Source organism: Pelodiscus sinensis, chromosome 5 (assembly GCF_052426305.1).
Source record: "Pelodiscus sinensis isolate ZL-2025 chromosome 5, ASM5242630v1, whole genome shotgun sequence".
NCBI lineage: Eukaryota > Metazoa > Chordata > Testudines > Trionychidae > Pelodiscus > Pelodiscus sinensis.
The window spans coordinates 128368644-128387719 of record NC_143056.1 but is presented as its reverse complement, the minus strand read 5'-3'; the positions used below and the strand labels follow the sequence as shown (position 1 = coordinate 128387719).

The following is a 19076-nucleotide window of genomic DNA, read 5'->3' as shown; positions in this document are numbered from 1 at the left end:
GGCACCCCATACAGCTGCCATCAGGTGCCCCCATAAGTTAGTGCCCCAGGCAGCTGCCTGGCTACCCCCCCTTAATCAGGCCCTGCCTGTGAAATCAGGGGCATTCCCTTTGAAATTAATATGAGCAGGAGCAGGATCATACCATTCATTTTCCCTCTGATGCAAGGAAAATCTCTCCTCAAATAGGAGTAACAGTTAATTTGAGGGAAGGGTTTTGGATCGGACTACCGCGTCTACATGCAGCAAGTTAAATCGGGGCGTCCGGCATTTTAAAATGGAGATCAGCCACGAATATGCTAATCAAGCACGGGTTATTTAAATCCCGCGCTTCATTAGCAACTTCAGTATGTTTCATTTGCCTCCCTAGTTCGAACTAGGAGGCAAGTGTAAGCATACCCTGAGGACCTACCAATCTTTTGGAAGGGAGCAGAGAGATTTTTGCCAGCCAGCAGCCTGTCCCATCACTTCTACAAACCTGACAGAAACATTTTCCTATCCTTTGTATTTAAATGATTGATTAACCATTTATACCTCTATTCCTTTCTTCTATTATTAAATATATTAAATCTAGATCCATACTGAATGGGAGGTAAGTATCTGATCCTTTGACATCAGTAAGGACCTTACAGATGGCAAAATGGGGTTACAATAACCTCTCATTTCATTAGACTTGTATCCCCTGGAGGAATTCTGCAACACTGTGTAATACAGGACTCTGCAAAATTTAAGCATGTGTATGCAGAATCGACCCTTTCCCCTCCCCTCATCCCCCGGCTCCCCACGCGAACACACACAGAAATGGGCTGTAGAGATCTTGGGCACAGCTGGAGTCTGCTTGATCTGATAAAGATCAGTTCACAAACAGAAGTTAAGTTTGGGGGTAGGAAACTGGAGGGTTGCCAGCAGCTGCAGTTCACAGCCCAGTGTGTAGCCTGAAAAAATCTGTAGACACACACTACATATTGTGGTACTGTCTTTACTGCTAAGGTGGCTAAGTTCTGCATTTCTCAAGATGACAAAGCAGGGATGGGTGAACCTTACAGCAAACTTGCACATAACCTTACTCCACAGGCTGCATAGAACCCATTGGACCTTTTCATTTGACGCTCAAGTTCCTGCTGGGAAGTGGGATCAGAGGTTCCTTACATAGCTCATTACGAATCAGCCACTGGAAGAAGGTGAAGCAAACAAGCACTTAGGACCTGCCGTACTATTTGCCTACACAGGTATCGCCCTCAGGCCAAAACCTTTGCCCCACTCTGTGATGAAGTTAAACAAAATTTGAGATTTTAGAATTGGGGAGAAGACTCAAAACCCTTCTCCCTTGGCCAAACCCTGAGCCCAGGCTGTTTCCTTCCTCTAACAAGGACCAGCAGCAACATTTACTGTTGACCTAATCACGTGTTTTTATTCTCTAGCCCAGTTTCTGTGCCAGCTGATTGGCCCAGAGACAAGAGAATGGCCTGTAACCCATCCCATAGCTCCAGCTGGACTGGGCAGGGTGGATTCTTTTTCTTCAGTAATAGATGGGCTGGCAGCAGGGAGTCAGGGGTGGGATTTCCTCACACTCATCTCACCAACTAGAGTTCAAAGGCCAGCTCCCCTCCCTACCCAATCCCGTATCACACAGGACCCATTGGGCTGGCACTTTCACATTATGGCCATTCACATAATGAATGGTGCCCCCACTTCAGATTCCTTCTCGTATGGCTCTTAGGTCACCTCTATTCATTGCATAAGTTTTGATCACTACTCCTTGATTTGTGTCCTGGGATTCCTTGAGTGTTATAATGATCATATCTAATACTGAATCAGGCAATGAGTTAAGCTGTTTAACTATATTGATCGTTATATGTATTACTATTTCTAGGACAGTTTCCAGTATGGGAGCATTATATGTTTGGACAAATACAATAAAGTCACCAATCTATGGCTAATGTCTATACAGATCTTCTCTCCTGTCCGCCTTTTCAAAATGCTTTTTTAAAGTTCTCTTCCTACTAGAGAGCTTTGTAGTAAAATTCACAAGTTTTTATTGCCACATGAAATTGAAATAAATATTCTTGGCAAAAATATAGCTTTGGGCATGTATAGAATATACATTATTGGCCCAAAAATCATGGTGATGGGATTTTTAAGACATACAATTGTAACACTATGTTACAGAAATTCTGAATTTGGCAAAAACAAAAACCCTGAAAAATAAGGGAACTTCTAAATTTAACGCTAAGGAACTAAGCTGGTCACACCCTAAATGCACCTCAGATTCCTTTCTCAGATAATAGTAGTTTTCTCTTACAGTGATCTATTCAGAAATAGCCTTTAGTAAGTCATTTCCGTTATGCTTTCCATAAAAGAAGTAACAAAGATATTGCCTGATCTTATAACACTGACCAATGCTCACAAACTGTGCTGATATTATGATCTCTGGATCCCACGCTACCCAGCATAAAGAAAACGTTTCTTTCATGGGATTTGACTAGAACTGGTTCTTGGACACAACACAGGGAAATTCTGTGACCGTGTAACAGATTATAAATCAGAAAAATCCCCAAAAGATAAGATTCATTCCCCGGGGATTAAAGGAAACTAAAGGTAAGTTTTTGCTAAATAGATTCTTTGCTGTTCATTGATTTCTCTCTCCAGCTCCCTATGTCACGTCCTGCTACTCTCAATCCATAAATGGCTGACAGTTTCTCCCAATGTATTTTCCTCTGTCTGTCTGTCTCTCTCAGCTGCTCCCTGCCCATAAGGCTTTTCCCCACCCCCATTTCTTTCTGTCTCTGCCATCCCCCAGGACTGTAATCTCCCTGGCTTTTTCTCAGTCACATCCACTAGGATCTAGCTGTTTCAGGTCATTAGACAGCAGAGGGACTGGAATAGTCAGTGAAGCACAGGGCTGGGGATAATAATAATAATGAGAAGCAAACATGTGCAGGGAGCAGAGACCTGATACTTTCAGGTATCATAAAGCTTTCCAGTACTCATGTAAAACCTCTGATTGCAACGCATCTCCCTGTCCAGTGCATTGCAGGCACTTCTCACGTGGGATCCGTTATGGACTGGGTGTCAGATATGGCACAGGAGCCCACAGGGAAAGTTTTAGTATCCTGAAAACAGAGTCTTCCTCAAATAACTTTTGGAAAAGGACCCTATGGGGAGAATCTCAATTACTGACCAACTGACCTTGATAGTCTAAGTTGGATCCACCCTGCTCTAGGTCCAATTTAGTCAGACTTCAAGACATTTCAGTACACACGCAGATAAAAAGAGGGAAGCAAGGTAAGGATTTGGTGGATGGATTCTGTATTCTGTGTCATCATTAACACTACAGGCTACATGGATCTTCTTTTTCTCTCTCCCAATATCCATTCTGCACCCCGTCCCTTTTCTATCATTCCCTTTCCATAAACGATTGACAGCCCTTCCAATATCTTTCTTCCCCCACTGCTCCTCTCTCCATCTTGAACGGTCTCTCTGCCTCTGCATCCAAAGTAGTCTACACCGACGAGCCTTTCTCCATGTCTCTCTCTGTTACTAAGACCCCTCAAGGCCATTATGGGCTCTGGAGATCTCACACTCAGGAACTGGCAGTTCCAGGCCAAGGAGCCTGGGAGCGACTGGAACAATCAGTGAAACACGGCATGGGGAAAGTCTGAGACACTGATACCCCATCTGTTCTCTGCCTACAGGAGTGTAAGAGAGGGGTACAAGGAGAGTCCAGCATCCATCAGCAGAGCTTTCGTGATGACTGGACAGAGGACAACATCCCTGCACCCAACAGAGTCCAGCATGAAAAACGCAACCAAATATTATGGGAACTTTGTCATTCTATTGAGTTCATCTACAGATCAACAAGATCAACCTGTAATTAAATCACTAGTTTATGTTATTCTGTTCATCTGCCTGTTGGGGCTGGTGGGAAATGGGCTTGTGCTCTGGTTCCTTGGCTTCCACATTAAGAGGAATGCCTTCACCGTCTATGTCCTCAACCTGGCTGCTGCTGACTTTGGCTTCCTCCTCTGCTTGGCTCTTTCCTGTACAGTCTTCGACTTCAATTTATTGTACTTATCAATGTCATTGGACTTGTTGATGGTGTTCACGTACAGCACCAGGCTGTCCTTTCTGACAGCCATCAGTGTGGAAAGGTGCGCATCTGTCCTTTGCTCCATCTGGTATCGATCCTACTGCCCCAAGCACCTCTCTGCCATTCTCTGTGCATTGCTCTGGGCTCTCTCCTGCCTGCTCACTGGACTGAAAGCATATGTTTGCTTTTCCGACTCCTGCTCTGAACATCGTCAAGAGATACTCCTCCAGCTCACTAGAATGAATTTCCAGATATTCACCCCCATCATAGTTCTGACAAGTCTGATCCTCATCATCAAGGTCCAAAGAAGTTCCCTGCGACACCAGCCAAGAAAGCTCTACATTGTTATCTCGCTGAATGTCCTCTTCTTCCTCCTCTTAATTGTTTCCTTCAGTATTGTCACCTTCTTCCAAAAAGCTATTAATTATGACTATTTTATTAATTCTAGTTTAATGCTGGCCCCTATCAACAGCAGCATTAACCCAGTTATTTACTTCCTCATTGGGAGCTATAGGAATCAACAATTTGGGGGATCAGTCAAAAAGGCACTCAGGAGTGTGTTTGAAGAGGAGGCAGATATCAGAGAGGAAAGGGTTAGTGCTACTTAAATCCCTATGGCAACCAACCTGGAAGACCCTATTATGGGCTGAATATTTATCTAGGACAATGGTTTCAAACAAATAGGCCGCTTGCAGCCCAATCAGCACCCAGTTACAGACTTTCTGACAGCACAGACCCATATAGATAAATGAGAGAAGAGAAAGTTCCCTTCATTCCGTTCTCCTGTGCTCTGTGTATCTAGTGGACTGTCATCCTCATTCAGGGCCCAGTCCTGGTGCCCGTGAAATCAGGAGCATTTACTTTGACTTTAATACGAGCAGGAGCCTGACTGTAACATTCATTTTTCCTCTTATGTAAGGAAAATCTCTGCCCATAAATATTTCTGTGGATGTGCTAGTTCTCCGAGATTAAATGAATTAATTTGATATCACATAAGCAGGGTCTGAACAAACTCAGCCCTGACATGGTAAACTGGGCAAAGGACAACGGCCAATATACTGCAAGGAGGGTGTTTTACATAAAGTTTGTGAGTTTCCCTGTCACTAGAGCAGCGTTTTCCCAAATCAATGCTCTGTTTTCTTCTCTTCATGAAACTTTGCTTGTATTATACACACAGTCGGTCCTTGCAATAGTGGAAGGATTGAGGTAGCCAGGGTATCATGCAGATTTCCGGCTGGCAGGTTTGTGCTGGTTCTATTTTGTATTGCTTAGAGGAACCCCTAGATGCTGAACCCAGTAATGTTTGTTGCCAACAATATGTGTCAGAACAGTCACTCGAATAATGACGCGCTCTGAGGATGTGTTACTGTCTCTTCTGTAGAGGCTGTTTGCAAATGACTTCTCACCACCTGTAAACTGGGCTTGGTAACGTGGGGAGTGAATAAGTGCGGATTTGAGGGGAAAATGGTCTCTGGAGAAGAGGCAAAATCCCAGCATCTCTGTTGTGAGACCTCCTGTGTCAGAAACTTTCCACTCACCGGTGCTGTGGGCTTTGTTTAGGACAGTAAATTAACTTGCACAGAGAAAAGGTCACTGAGATGCCTCCATTTTGCCACTTTTCCGCTTTAATTGCCTAGACTATGGATCTACAACTAAAAGGACCATCCTGAACCATGGACTGAGGACCTACCAATCTCTTGGAAGTGCGCAGAGACACTTTTGCCAGCCAGCCTGTCCCATCATTTCTACAAACCTGACAGAAGCACTTTGCCATTGTTTGTATTTAAATGCTCTATGAACCATTTATACCTGTATTCCTTTCTTGTATTATTAAATTTAGAGACATATTGACTGGGAGGTGTCTGATCCTTTGACATCAGTAAGAACCTTAGCTATGGCAAAATGGAGTTACAATAACCTCTCATTTTATTAGACTTGTTTCCCCTGGAAGAATTCTGCAACACTCTGTAATACAGGACTCTGCAAAATTTAAGGTTGTGTGAGCAGAATCAACTCTTCCCCTCCCCTCCACCTCCAAGCGCGCACACAGAGAAATGGGCTATAGAGATCTTGGCCACTACTACAGGCTCCTAGACCTGAAGTTGAATCTGGGTGTAGGAAACTGGCAGTTTTCCTGGAGCTACAGTAAACAGCCCAGTGTGTACCTAGCCTGCAAAAAACTACTGTGGTAGTGTCTTGCAGCTAAGGTGGATAAGTTCTGGATTTCTCAAGATGATAAAGCAGAGATTGGCAGACCTGACACCACAGGCCTTTTATAACTCATTGGGCCTTCTCATCTGACCCTCAAGATCCTGCCGGGAAGTGGGATCAGAGCTTCTGTACATAGCTCATTACAAATCAACCACTGGAAAAATGTGAAGCAAACAAGCACCTATGGCCTGCCGTACTATTTGCCTACACAGGTATCGCCCTGAGGCCAAAACGTTTGCCCAACCCTGTGATAAAGATAAACAAAATTTGAGATTTTAGAATTGGAGCGAGGACCTCTAAACTATTGTTGCACTAGGGTCTTCTGAGGCCTTTCTACATCCTTCTCCCTTGGCCAAACTCTGACCCCAGGTGGAGGGGGTTGGAGTTTCCTTCCTCCAACAAGGAGCAGCAGCAGCAACATTTATTGTTGACCTAACCACGTGATTGCATTCTCTAGCCCAGTTTCTGTGCCAGCTGATTGGCCCAGAGACAAGAGAATGGCCTATAACCCATCCCATAGCTCCAGCTGGACAGTGGAGGGCGGCATTCGTTTTCTTCGGTGATAGATGGGCTGGCACCAGGGAGTCAGAGGTGGGGTTTCCTCACACTCATCTCACCAACCAGAGTTCAAAGGCCAGCTCCCCTCTCTACCTAATCCCGTATCACATAGGACACATGGGGCTGGTGCTTTCATATTGTGGCCACTCTAGTTTCGTTCTCATATATCTCTTTATTAACCTATCTCCATTGCATTATCCTTGATCACTACTCCTTGATTTGTGTACTTCAAGGATTATTTGACTATTATGATAATATTCATTTATTTAAAATATTTAACCTCACCTCTCTATTTAAGTTATTGGAGGAGGCTTTTATGCACAATGTGATTCCAATGATCATACTTAGAAGTGAACCATATAATAAGTAAAGTTATTTACCTATACAGATTGTTGTAAGAATTACTTCTTTTAGGTCAGTTTGCATTTTGGGATTCCGGATGTGTTTGAGCAAATACAATAAAGTCACCACTCTATGGTTAATGTCTGTACATTATTTCTTCTCCTCTCTACCCTGTCAAAATGCTTTTTATCAATCTCTCTTTCTAGTATACAGATTTCTAGTAAAAATCACAAATATGTACTGCCATATTAAGTTAAATTAAATTAAATATTCCCAGGCAAAAAATATAGCTTTGGATATGTATAGAATATATATTATTGACCCAGAAATTATGGTGGTGGGAATTTTTAACACATATATAATTGTAATATAATGTAACACAGTGCTCACCAGCCAGTAGATTGGGATCTACCAGTAGATCTTGAAGTCTCTGACAGGTGATCTTGACTGGTTTGGCCAAGAAGCTATCAAGTGCCAGCACACCAGCTGCCCTTCCCCGCACTGCTGCACATCTCCTGCCCTTTGCCTCGGAACTGCCTTTTCTCCTGCCCGGGAGATTCCTGCTTGTGGTACAGATTAGGAAAGGGAAAGGAGGGGGTGCTGATGTCAGGGTGCCCCCTCTTCCACCCTGTATTCTATCTCCACAGAATGGGAGATGCGGGGGGCATCCAGGGCTTGGAATGGAGTTTGTTGTCTGCATGTGAGAGTGGTGGAAAGCCAAGCAAAGATGATCCTGCCTTCGCCCCACTGCACCACCACACAGGAGCAACTGGAGATAAGCCATGTCAATCTGGACCCAGCTATGAACTCCCTGCTGCACCCCAAGCTCCCTCGACCCAAACTCCCTTACAGAGCCTGAACCCCCTCCTGAACCCCTACTCCCTGCCCCAGGCTCAGCTCAGAGCCCTTCACATTCCGAATCCCTTAGCCCAAGACCAGAGTTTGTGCCCTGACCCTGTGTCCCTGCCTGATGAAAGGGAGGGAGAATGGGAGATGGAGGGAGGGAGGACGGAGTGAGCAGAGGCAGGGCCTGAGAAAAGGGTCACAAAGAAGATGGGGGAAGGGTGTTTGGGTTTACATTGCACTTAAATTCAAAAAGTGATCTTGTGGCTTAAAAAGGTTGATGACCCCTGATGTAACAGAAATATTATTTTGGCAAAAAAGCCCTGAAAAATAAGACAAGTTCTAAATTTTGTGCCAAGTAACTACATTGGTTACATCCTAGATGCCTAAATGCACCAGTTGACACTCTCAGATAATAGCAGTTTTTTGTGATAGGGATCTGTTGAGAGATAGCTTATAGAAAGCCATTTCCGTTATGCTTTGTAGAAAATAAATAACACAGACATTGCCTAATATATAACACTGACCTATTCTCACAAACTGCCCTGATGTTATCATCTCTTTAACCCATGCTATGAAATATAAGAAAGATATTTCTACAATCAGACTTGACAAAGACTGGTTGTTGGACACAATACAGGGAAATTGTGTGCCCATATAACAGATTATAATTCAGAAAAGATTCCCTGAAGATGGATTCATTCCCCAGGTGCTACAAGAAACTAAAGGTAAGGCTGTGTCTACATTGGTGCGATCTTGCGCAAAAGCAAAAGCTTTTGTGCAAAAACTTGCTGCCTGTCTACACTGACCGTGAGTTCTTGCGCAAGAACACTGACGTTCTAATGTATGAAATCAGGGCTTTTTGCGCAAGAACTATGATACTCCCACTCAGGAATAAGCCCTTTTGCGCAACTGTTCTTGCGCAAGAGCCAGTGTAGACAGGCATCATGAATTTCTTGCGCAAGAAAGCCCTATGGTTAAAATGGCCTTCAGAGCTTTCTTGTGCAAGAGAGCGTCTACTCTGGCATGGATGCTCTTGCACAAAAGCACATCTCTTGCACAAAGGTACATGCCAGTGTAGATGCGCTCTTCTGGAAGAGTTTTTGCACAAGAACTCTTCTGCAAAAGAGTTCATGCGCAAAATCAATGCCAGCATAGAGGTAGCCAAAGTGTTTGCTAGATTAATTCTTTGCTGTTGATTGCTGTATCTCTCTCCACTTCATAATCCCCATGTCAATTCCTACCACTCCCAGTCCATAAATGGGGGATAGTTCCTCTCAATCACTCTCCCTCTCTGCTGCTCCCTTCCCATCAGGCTTTCTCCCCATCTCTTTCTATCCACAGCATCCCCCAGCACATTAATCTCTGTATATTTCTCAGTCACACCGAGTGGGATCTGGCTGTTCCAAGCCAGGAGGCAGAAGAGAGGCTAAAATGGTCAGTGAAGCACAGTCTGCGAATAACCCCTCTGCTTGCTCTCTACACGCGCAATGTGTGTGAGTGGGAGATACCCCCTACCAGAGAGCAGTGGTCTCATGGTAACTGAGCACACAACAATCCTCCCTCCCACAGAGACCAACCTTAATTATTCTGAGGATAACAATAATGGGAAAGAATGCTCCAGAGAGTATTTTACGGATATCTCCATTAACAGCATCACTCTGCTTATCTGACTGTTGGGGCTGGTGGGGAACAGTTTCTCAGCTTCTGCATTAAGAGCCCTTCCTGCATTTCTGGCTCTCCCCTCTCTCTGGCTTTCCCAGATGAAACTCCCTCCTCCTAAGGACTGACTGTAGCGTACCACTATAGCCCCAAACACACCTCCCTCCTTCATCCAGCAAGGGACTGCTGACTCCTGCTCAGCAGTGCCCACCAACTCTCAGCTCCTGGGCTGCAAACCAGCTTCCTTCCCTTCCTGTCCTGCTGAGTTCCCCCTCTAGTCATTTCCCTGCTTCTTGGCTCCTCCTCCAGGTGCAGCCTTGCCCAATTAATTGGGCTACGTGCCCACTTGAACCCTTCCAGTCTTGTGTTTTGAACTACAGGCAGTCCCCGGGTTACATGGATCCGACTTACATCAGATCCCTACTTACAAACAGGGTGAGGCAACCCCACACTAGCTGCTTCCCCCCAACAGACCAGGGAGTCGTGGAGCGGCTTTTCTCAGCAGACACTTCAGCTTGAGAATAAAGGACTGAGGGAAGTGAGGTGTGGGAGAATAAAACTGAGCTCTGGAGAAATGTTTGGCGAGAGTTTCCCCTACAATATGTACCAGTTCCGACTTACATACAAATTCAACTTAAGAACAAACCTACAGTCCCTATCTTGTACGTAACCCGGGGACTGCCTGTACCTAGTCTGTGCCGCGTGTAGCCGCGGGCAGGTAGTTCAAACTAAAGGGCATTTAAAAATGGCAGCACCCGGGAACATGCAAATAAAGCCCAGGATATTTAAATACCGAGCTTCATTTGCAAGTTCGAATGCCTACATTAGCCACCCTAGTTCGAACTAGGATGGCAGTGTAGACATACCCATAGTGAGTAAAATTGTTTAACAATACTGATAGTTATAAGTAACAACAGTTATCATTTTGAAGATCCTGATGTGTTTGGGCAAATACAGAAAAATCTGTGTTATCCAGCACGCTCAGGGATTAGGGCATTCCACTTACCTAAAAATTTCAGCTGAGGGTCCCATCAACCTAGGAAAAACCAATGGACAATAATAGTAAAACTCGAGTTTTTAATATTGGTAGTTTTGTAGTGCGAGGCAGTTGGTCTCACATTTCTATGTTGAGCTCAAGATTATTAGTACTTCTTAATTAAAAAATTGTTAAACCAATCATGGTAAACCAAGACAGGCCTGTGCATCTGAAGAAGTGACAGTATTGTTGCTGGGCGTCATGCCAGTTAAAGTTTTTTGGTTAACAGAGTGTCAGATAAAAAGGTTTCACTGTACTATAAAGTCATCATTCCATGGATAATATCTGTACATTATTTCCTCTCCTAAATGCTTTTTATCAATCTATCTTTCCAGTAGAGAGCTTTGTAATAAAAATCACAAATATTTACTGGCACATTACATTAAAATAAATATTCTTGGGCAAAAATATAGCTTTGGGTAAATATAGAATATATGTTATTGGCCCAGATATCATGGCAATGGGATTTTTAAAGCACATATAATTGTAACAAAATGTAACCGAAATATTATATTTTGAAAAGAAAAACCTTGAAAAGTAAGGACACTTCTAAATTTCATGTAAAGTAACTAAGTTGTTTACACTCAGATAATACCAGATGCCTTTCTCAGATAGTACCAGTTTTCTGTGATAGCAATTCCTTGCAAAATAATCTTTAGCAAGCCATTTCCGTTATGGTTTGCAGAAAAGAAGCAACAAAGACATTGCCTGATCCTATAACACTGACCTATGCTCACAAGCGGCCTTGATGTTAAGATAACTGTATCCTACTCTACGCAGTAGAAGCAACATATTTCTTGGATTGCACTTGACAAGGATTGGTTGTCAGACACCACACAGGAAATTTGTGTGTCCATATAAGAATTATAATTCAGAAAAGATCCAAGAAAAATTCATTTATTCCCCGGGTGGTAGAGAAAACCAAAGGTAAGTGTTTGCTAGATGGATTCTTTGCTATCGATTGCTTTGTTTCTCTCCACTTCATATTCCCCATATCACTGCCACTCTCAATTCATAAATGGCTGACAGTTACTCCCAATGTATTTTTCTCTCCTTTCTCTCTCTCTCTCTTTCTCTCTCTCTCAGCTGCTCCCTGCCAATCAGGGATCCTTCTCCCATCAAATCCCTGGTCCTCCTCCAGGTTCAGCCAGCCCAGTTAACTGGGCTATGTGGCCCTCGGAACCCATCTAGTCTGGTGCGGGGTGACCACATCCTCACGATGAGTTTAAATAAAACATTGTTATTTCAGGTGAGTAACTCACCAAAGGCTCGATTTAAGTACCTCACTTAGATACTTACTTCAGTCTCATAGGCTGTGTCTAGACTGGCAACTTTTTCCGCAAAATCAAATGATTTTGCAGAAAAACTTGCCAGCTGTCTACACTGGCCGCTTGAATTTCTGGAAAAGCACTGACGATCTCATGTAAAATCATCAGTGCTTTTCCAGAAATACTATGCTGTTCCCGTTCGGGCAAAAGTCTTTTTCCGAAAGACTTTTGCGCAAAAGGGCTAGTGTAGGAAGCATAGTACTGTTTTCTGCAAAAAAGCCCCAATCGCGAAAATGGCGATCGGGGCTTTTTTGCGGAAAACCGCATCTAGATAGGCCACGGACGCTTTTCCACAAAAAGTGCTTTTGCGGAAAAGCATCCTGCCAATCTAGATGTGCTTTTCCGAAAATGCTTTTAACGGAAAACTTTTCCGTTAAAAGCATTTTCGGAAAATCATGCTAGTGTAGGCGTAGCCATAGGGTTTAAGTAACACTCTCCCCTCCACCCATGTATAAACTGTACCTCTGCCCCAGTCTCTTAGGCCCAGACCCTTAAAGGCATAGAGACACCTAACCTCCAAATAGCTTTGTGTATCTGGGTCTTAGCCTCAAACAGGGGAACTTGTTGAGTGAACTTGTAACGAGAACTTGTTGAGTGAGTCCTAGGATATGTTGCCTGGCCTGGTAATTCTCCTCATTTCAGTCAGATCCCCTCACTTTGGTCTGGTTTGCGCTCTCAGCCTGGCTCCCCAGGTACCACAGCCTGCTCTCTGGGCTGATCCTCTGGCCCCTGTTTCTGGCTGAATTTTGGCCCCTGCCATCCAGCAACAACCTCGTCATGAGCTCAAACCTAAGCTGCATGGTTCCTCTCTATATCCCCCATCACCATGGCGCTGACTGACCCTAAAATTCTAAAGTGGATATGGTCCACTTCAGTTCCAGAACACACTGAATCCAGGCATAGTTCCAGACACTTCAATACACACTCAGTTCAGTAGAGGGAAACAAGGCCAGGGTTTAGTGGATGGATTCTCTGTTGTTTGTCATCATTAACACCACATGGATGTTCTTTTTCCCTCTCCCAATATCCATTCTTCACTCCTGTCTCTTTCCTATAATTCCCTTTCCATACAAGACTGACAGCCCTTCCAATTTCCCTCTTCCCACCATACCTCTTTCCGGCTGTGTCTAGACTGGCCAGTTTTTCCGGAAAATCGGCCGCTTTTCCGGAAAAACTTGCCAGCTGTCTACACTGGCCGCTTGAATTTCCGGAAAAGCACTGACAATCTCATGTAAGATTGTCAGTGTTCTTGTGGCAATACTATGCTGCTCCCGTTCGGGCAAAAGTCCTTTTGCGCAAAAGGACCAGTGTAGACAGCTCAGATTTGTTTCCTGCAAAAAAGCCCCGAAAATGGCGATGGGGCTTTTTTCCGGAAAAGCGCGTCTAGATTGGCATGGATGCTTTTCCGCAAAAAGTGCTTTTGCGGAAAAGCGTCCGTGCCAATCTGGACACTCTGTTCCGAAAATGCTTTTAACAGAAAACTTTTCCGTTAAAAGCATTTCCAGAAAATCATGCCAGTCTAGACGTAGCTTCCATGTTTAACTTCTCTCTGTCTCTGTGCTAGACACTTCCCACCCGTTAGCCTTTCTCCTTGTCTCTCTCTGCACCTAACATCACCAAAAAAGCCATTGTGGTTCTGGATATTTCACGCTGGTTGGGACCTGGCTGTTTCAGGCCAGGAGGCCGGGGAGGGGCTAGAATGATCAGTGAAACACGGCACTGAGGATGTCTGAGACACTGATTCCCCCATCTCCTCTCTGCCAACAGGTGTGAGAGAGAGGGGTAGAAGGAGAGACCAGCATCCTGGAGCAGAGGTTTCATGATGACTGTGCTGAGGACAACATCACTGCCCCTAACAAAGCCCAGCCAGGAAAATGGAACCAAAAATGATAAGGCTGATTTTGAAAGAGATCATGTAACTATAGCAATCGCTGGAGTCACTCTGATAATCTGCCTGTTGGGGCTGGTGGGAAATGGAATTGTGCTTTCGTTTCTTGGTTTCCGCATTAAGAGGACTGTCTTCACCATCTATGTTCTCAATCTGGCTGCTTCTGACTTTGGCTTCCTACTCTGCTTGGCTGTTTCCCGCACAGTACATGTCACACCTTTATTTCACTCGAAAGACTTAACGAAGTCTTTGGACTTGCTGCTTGTGTTCACATACAGCACCAGCCTGTACCTTCTAACGGCCATCAGTGCCGAAAGGTGCGTGTCTGTCCTTTTCCCCATCTGGCATCGATGCCGCCGCCCAAAGCACCTGTCTGCCATTATCTGTGCCTTGCTCTGGGCTCTCTCTGGCCTGCTCACTGGAGTGAGTTCTATAGTTTGCTTTTTATTCTCAAACTATTGCCTTAAAATGGTCATCCAACTCACTGGCACAAATTTCCTGATATTCACTCCCATCACAGTTCTGTCCAGTCTCATCCTGATCATCAAGGTCCCACGAAGCTCCCAGGGACCCCAACCAGGAAAGCTCTACATCGTTATCCTGCTCAACGTCCTTTTTTTCCTCCTCTTAGTTGTTCCCTTCAGCATTGTGACCTTCTTTTACAACTATGTTCATTATGAACATTTCATCACTTCCAGTTTTTTGCTGGCTTCTCTCAACAGCAGCATTAACCCGGTTATTTACTTCTTTGTTGGGAGCTACAGGAACCAACAATCCAAGGGATCTGTCAAAAAGGCACTCCAGAATGTGTTTGAAGGGGAGACGGATACCAGAGGAAAGGATTAGTGCCATGGAAATCTCTATGGCAACCAACGTGGAAGACCTATTATAGGTGTAGGTGTCTCTAGAACAATGGTTCTAGGCACATAGGCCACTTGCAGCCCAATCAGCACCCAGCTACATCCTATGGAACAGTCTCAGGCCCATAAAGGTAGTATGAATTTTATGTGGCTGCATATGTGGCTCACAATGATTGGTTGAGAACCACTGATCCAGAACTGTCATAAAATTCAAAGAAATTAGAGAAGAGAAAGTTCCCCTCACTCCATTCCCCTGTGCTCTGCGTATCTAGAACAGTCATCCTCACTCAGGGCCCAATCCTGGTGACACTGAAATCAGAGGCAACATTTCCTTTGAATTTAATAGGAGCAGTACTGTACCATTCCTTTTCCCTAGAACATAAGAAAAATCTCCGACCATGAATATTTCTTTGCGTGTTCTATTTCTCTATATGGAGTTAATGAGCTTGATCTGATGTAAGCAGGGTGTGAACAAACAGCCCCGACATGGGAAACGAAGCTAACAGTAATGACCAAAATGCTACAAGGATGGTTTTTGACTTATTGTTTGTGTGCTTTCTGGCCACTGGTGCAGCGTTTTCCCAAATCAATATTGTGTTTTCTTCTCGTAATAATGCTTTGTTTTTCTTAAACATGGACTCAGTGCCTACAGTAGTAGTAGGATTGATTCATAGAGGTAGCAGGGGTGGCATTCAGTTTTCCCAGATTCCTGGCAGGCAGGTTGTGCTGGTTCTGTTTCATACGGTTTAGAGGCACCCCTAGATGCTGAACCTGGTAATTTTAGTTTCCAACCCCATGTGGCAGAACGGTCACTCTGATAACAATGTGCTCTGAGAGCGTGTTACTGTCTCTTCTGTAGAGGCTGTTTGTAAATAGCTTCTCACCACCTGTAAACTAGACTTGATTATCGAGGAGCGAACACCTGTGGATTTGGAGAAAATGGTTCCAAGAAAAGAAGTGAAGTCCCAGAGTGAAGCATCCTGTTGTGAGAACTCTTGTGCAGGGGCAATCCCACAAAATGTGCAGGAAGTCACTGTCTGCACTCTTGACTTCTGCATCTTTGTCCTGGAAACATTTCCTTATATTTATACTAAAACAGCAAACTCAGATGGGAGTTTATCTAAACACAAAAGCTCCCTGGCATTGTAGAGCCGGGTATTAAATTGTGCCTTCAGATTCAGTCTCCCCAATAGATTCTCCCCTGAGACCATTCTCCTCTCACACCCTACAGCTACGTCTACACTGGCATGATTTTCCAGAAATGCTTTTAACGGAAAAGTTTTCCGTTAAAAGCATTTTCAGAAAAGCACGTCTAGATTGGCAGGACGCTTTTCCACAAAAGCACTTTTTGCGGAAAAGCGTCCATGGCCAATCTAGACGCGCTTTTCCGCAAAAAAGCCCCAATCGCCATTTTTGTGATCGGGGCTTTTTTGCGGAAAACAAATCTCTGCAGTCTACACTGGCCCTTTTGCACAAAAGTTTTTCGGAAAAAGACTTTTGCCCGAACGGGAGCAGCATAGTATTTCCGCAAAAGCACTGACAATCTTACATGAGATCATCAGTGCTTTTGCAGAAATTTAAGCAGCCAGTGTAGACAGCTGCTAGACACAGCCTATATGTATTTTCCTCTCCCTCCTTCTGCTGACTGGTTTGCAGCAGGAAGCCCTGGTCAATGTACATGCCTTGAAGCAGAGACTCAGAGAAATGGGCCAGTTTCAGAAAGCTGTTGATTGTTCTGCTCAGTAATGGAACGCAGGCTCAAGCTGTGCTCCCAGTGATGTGTAAAAGGAAGGTGAGCAGTTATAGGACTCGTATAAAATTACTGTAAATGTTGCCATGTCAGGTATCAATACAAAAGCTACACCTTATTAAGTATGAAACAAAAAACAGGACTATGTAGCACTTTAAAGACTAACAAGATGGTTTATTAGGTGATGAGCTTTCGTGGGCCAGACCCACTTCCTCAGATCAAATAGTGGAAGTGGGTCTGGCCCACGAAAGCTCATCACCTAATAAACCATCTTGTTAGTCTTTAAAGTGCTACATAGTCCTATTTTTTGTTTCAGCTACACCAGACTAACACGGCTACATTTCTATCCTTATTAAGTATGGTTCTCCTGATTCAAGTCATGTATCATCTATGCATCTAAAGTTATGAATATTGACCAGGTATTTACACCGTTAAGATGTATGTTGTTCCTGGACCACACATCAACAATATTTACATTAGGACAAGACAGCTCTATGTTGTTAGCCCATTAAGGACATTTAGTTCACAATGGGTGATGGAAGAAATTCATCTTTTCCAATAGGCCCCTTCCTTTGAATACCTCAGGCAGTAAGACATCAGTGGTCACCTTGTAATTCAGCAAACCATGGAAGGATATGTGAGCAGGACATGTAACCTAAGACTCTATCCTGGGTCAGTAAATTTCCATCCACAGGTGTTGTGGGCTTTGTTTGGGACAGAAAATGTATGTGAACGTAGAAAACGTCCATTAGACACCTCCATTTTGCCTCTTTGGGGCTCTAATTCTCTATCTAAACTATGGATTAATCAACTAAAAGAATCATCTTGAACCATGGACTGATGGACGACCAATCTTTCAGAAGTGACCAGAGAGACATTTGCCAGCCAGCAGCCTGTTTCCTCATTTCTACAAACCTGATGCAGGCACTTTGCAATAGTTTAATGTAAATGCTCTTATTAACCATTTATACCTCTATTCCTTTCTTGTATTATTAAATCTAGATGCATAATGACCTAGAAGTAAGTGAATGATCCTTTGGTATCAGTAAGAACCTCACATATGGCAAAATAAGGATACAAAAACCTCTCATTTTATTAGACTTGTACCCATGGAGGAATTCTGCAACACTTTTTAATGCAAGACACCAGAGAAATTAATGTTGTGAGCACAGAATCACACAGAGACACAGAGAGAGAAATGGGCCGTAGAGATGGTGGCCACCACTAGAAGTTGCTGTACCTGGTTAAGCTCAGTTGACAAACTAAAGTCAAGTCCGGAGGGAGGAAACTGGGGGGTTCCCAGCAGCTGCAGTTCACAGCATGCCCTTAGTGTTGCTTGCCTGCAAAAATCAGTAGGAATAGCCTGCATATTGCGGTAGTGTCTTAACAGCTAAAATTGGGCTGTGTCTAGACTACACCTCTCTGTCGACAGAGAGATGTAGATTAGGCACATCGAAACTGCTAAGGAAGCGGGGATTTAAATATCCCGCACTTCATTAGCATAAACATGGCCACCGCTTTTTTTTCTAAACGGAGCACACTAGACATGGATCTGTCGAAAATAAACCCTTTTTCAACAGCTCCTGTAAACCTCATTTTTTGAGGAATACAGAATCTGTCGAAAAAGGGTTTATTTTCAACAGATCCACGTCTAGACTGCCGCTTTTTTTTTTTTTTTCAAAAAAGCTCCATTTTGAAAAAAAGGTGGTGGCCATGTTTATGCTAATGAAGCATATGATATTTAAATCCCCACTTCATTAGCAATTTCGACGTGCTTGATTTGCATCCCTCTCTCAACACAGGATAGTCTAGACATAGCCATAGATAAATTCTGGATTTCTCAAGATGTTGAAGTGGGGAAGGCAAACTAAACCCCACAGGCTGCATACAGACCATTGGACATTTGCACCTGGCCTTCCAGCTCCTGATAGGAAGTGGAATTGAGAGCTTCCCTGCTCCACTCATTGCCAATACTGCCCTGGAAGGAGGTCAACCAAACAAGCACATGTGGCCCATCATAGTATTTGACTGATCAGGTATCGCTCTCAGGCCAAACTGTTTGCCCAACCCCAATATTGCACAGGGATCAGGGGGCTGATGCTTTCACATTGTGGCCATCTGCATTTGGGATGGTGTCTCCACTTTAGTTTCCTTCTCATATATCTCTTGGGTCACCTATTTCCATTGCATTACCCTTGATCACTGCTCCTTAATTGGTGTCCCTCTGTGATTATTTTACTGTTACAATGATCATGCTTAATACTGAATCACACAATGAGTAAAGTTGTTTAACTATATTGATGGTTAGGTGAATTACTTCTTTTAGGACAGTTTGCATTTTGGAAACCTGAGATGTTTGGGCAAATACAATCAAGTCACCATTCCATGATTAATGTCTATACATGACTTCCCCTCCTGTCCACTAGGGATGTGAACAACTAGTCGACTATCCAATATGCAAATGCTTATCAGATTGTCAACATGCTAGTTGACTAGTGACTTCTCCCCCTC

At 43.8% G+C, this 19076-nt stretch overlaps 2 protein-coding genes across 2 annotated transcripts; both read left to right on the top strand.

Annotated features, from left to right (window-relative positions):
• The first annotated feature begins 3444 nt into the window (after window positions 1-3444).
• LOC102454029 (proto-oncogene Mas-like) lies at window positions 3445-6026 on the top strand. The gene has a single exon (XM_075926064.2). It carries the CDS (start codon window positions 3748-3750, stop codon window positions 4693-4695), a length of 948 nt encoding a protein of 315 aa, XP_075782179.2. The 5' UTR covers window positions 3445-3747; the 3' UTR covers window positions 4696-6026.
• A 5462-nt stretch (window positions 6027-11488) lies between these two features.
• Window positions 11489-16070, top strand: LOC102453797 (mas-related G protein-coupled receptor member H-like). Its single transcript, XM_025178094.3, has 2 exons — window positions 11489-11666; window positions 13835-16070. The coding sequence occupies exon 2, from the start codon at window positions 13887-13889 to the stop codon at window positions 14799-14801; it is 915 nt and encodes a 304-aa protein (XP_025033879.3). The 5' UTR covers window positions 11489-11666; window positions 13835-13886; the 3' UTR covers window positions 14802-16070.
• The last annotated feature ends 3006 nt before the right edge of the window (window positions 16071-19076 follow it).

Coding starts and splice junctions, on each gene's coding strand:
- LOC102454029 (XM_075926064.2), top strand. CDS start 3,748: ATGACTGGACAGAGGACAACATCCCTGCACCCAACAGAGTCCAGCATG.
- LOC102453797 (XM_025178094.3), top strand. CDS start 13,887: ATGATGACTGTGCTGAGGACAACATCACTGCCCCTAACAAAGCCCAGC.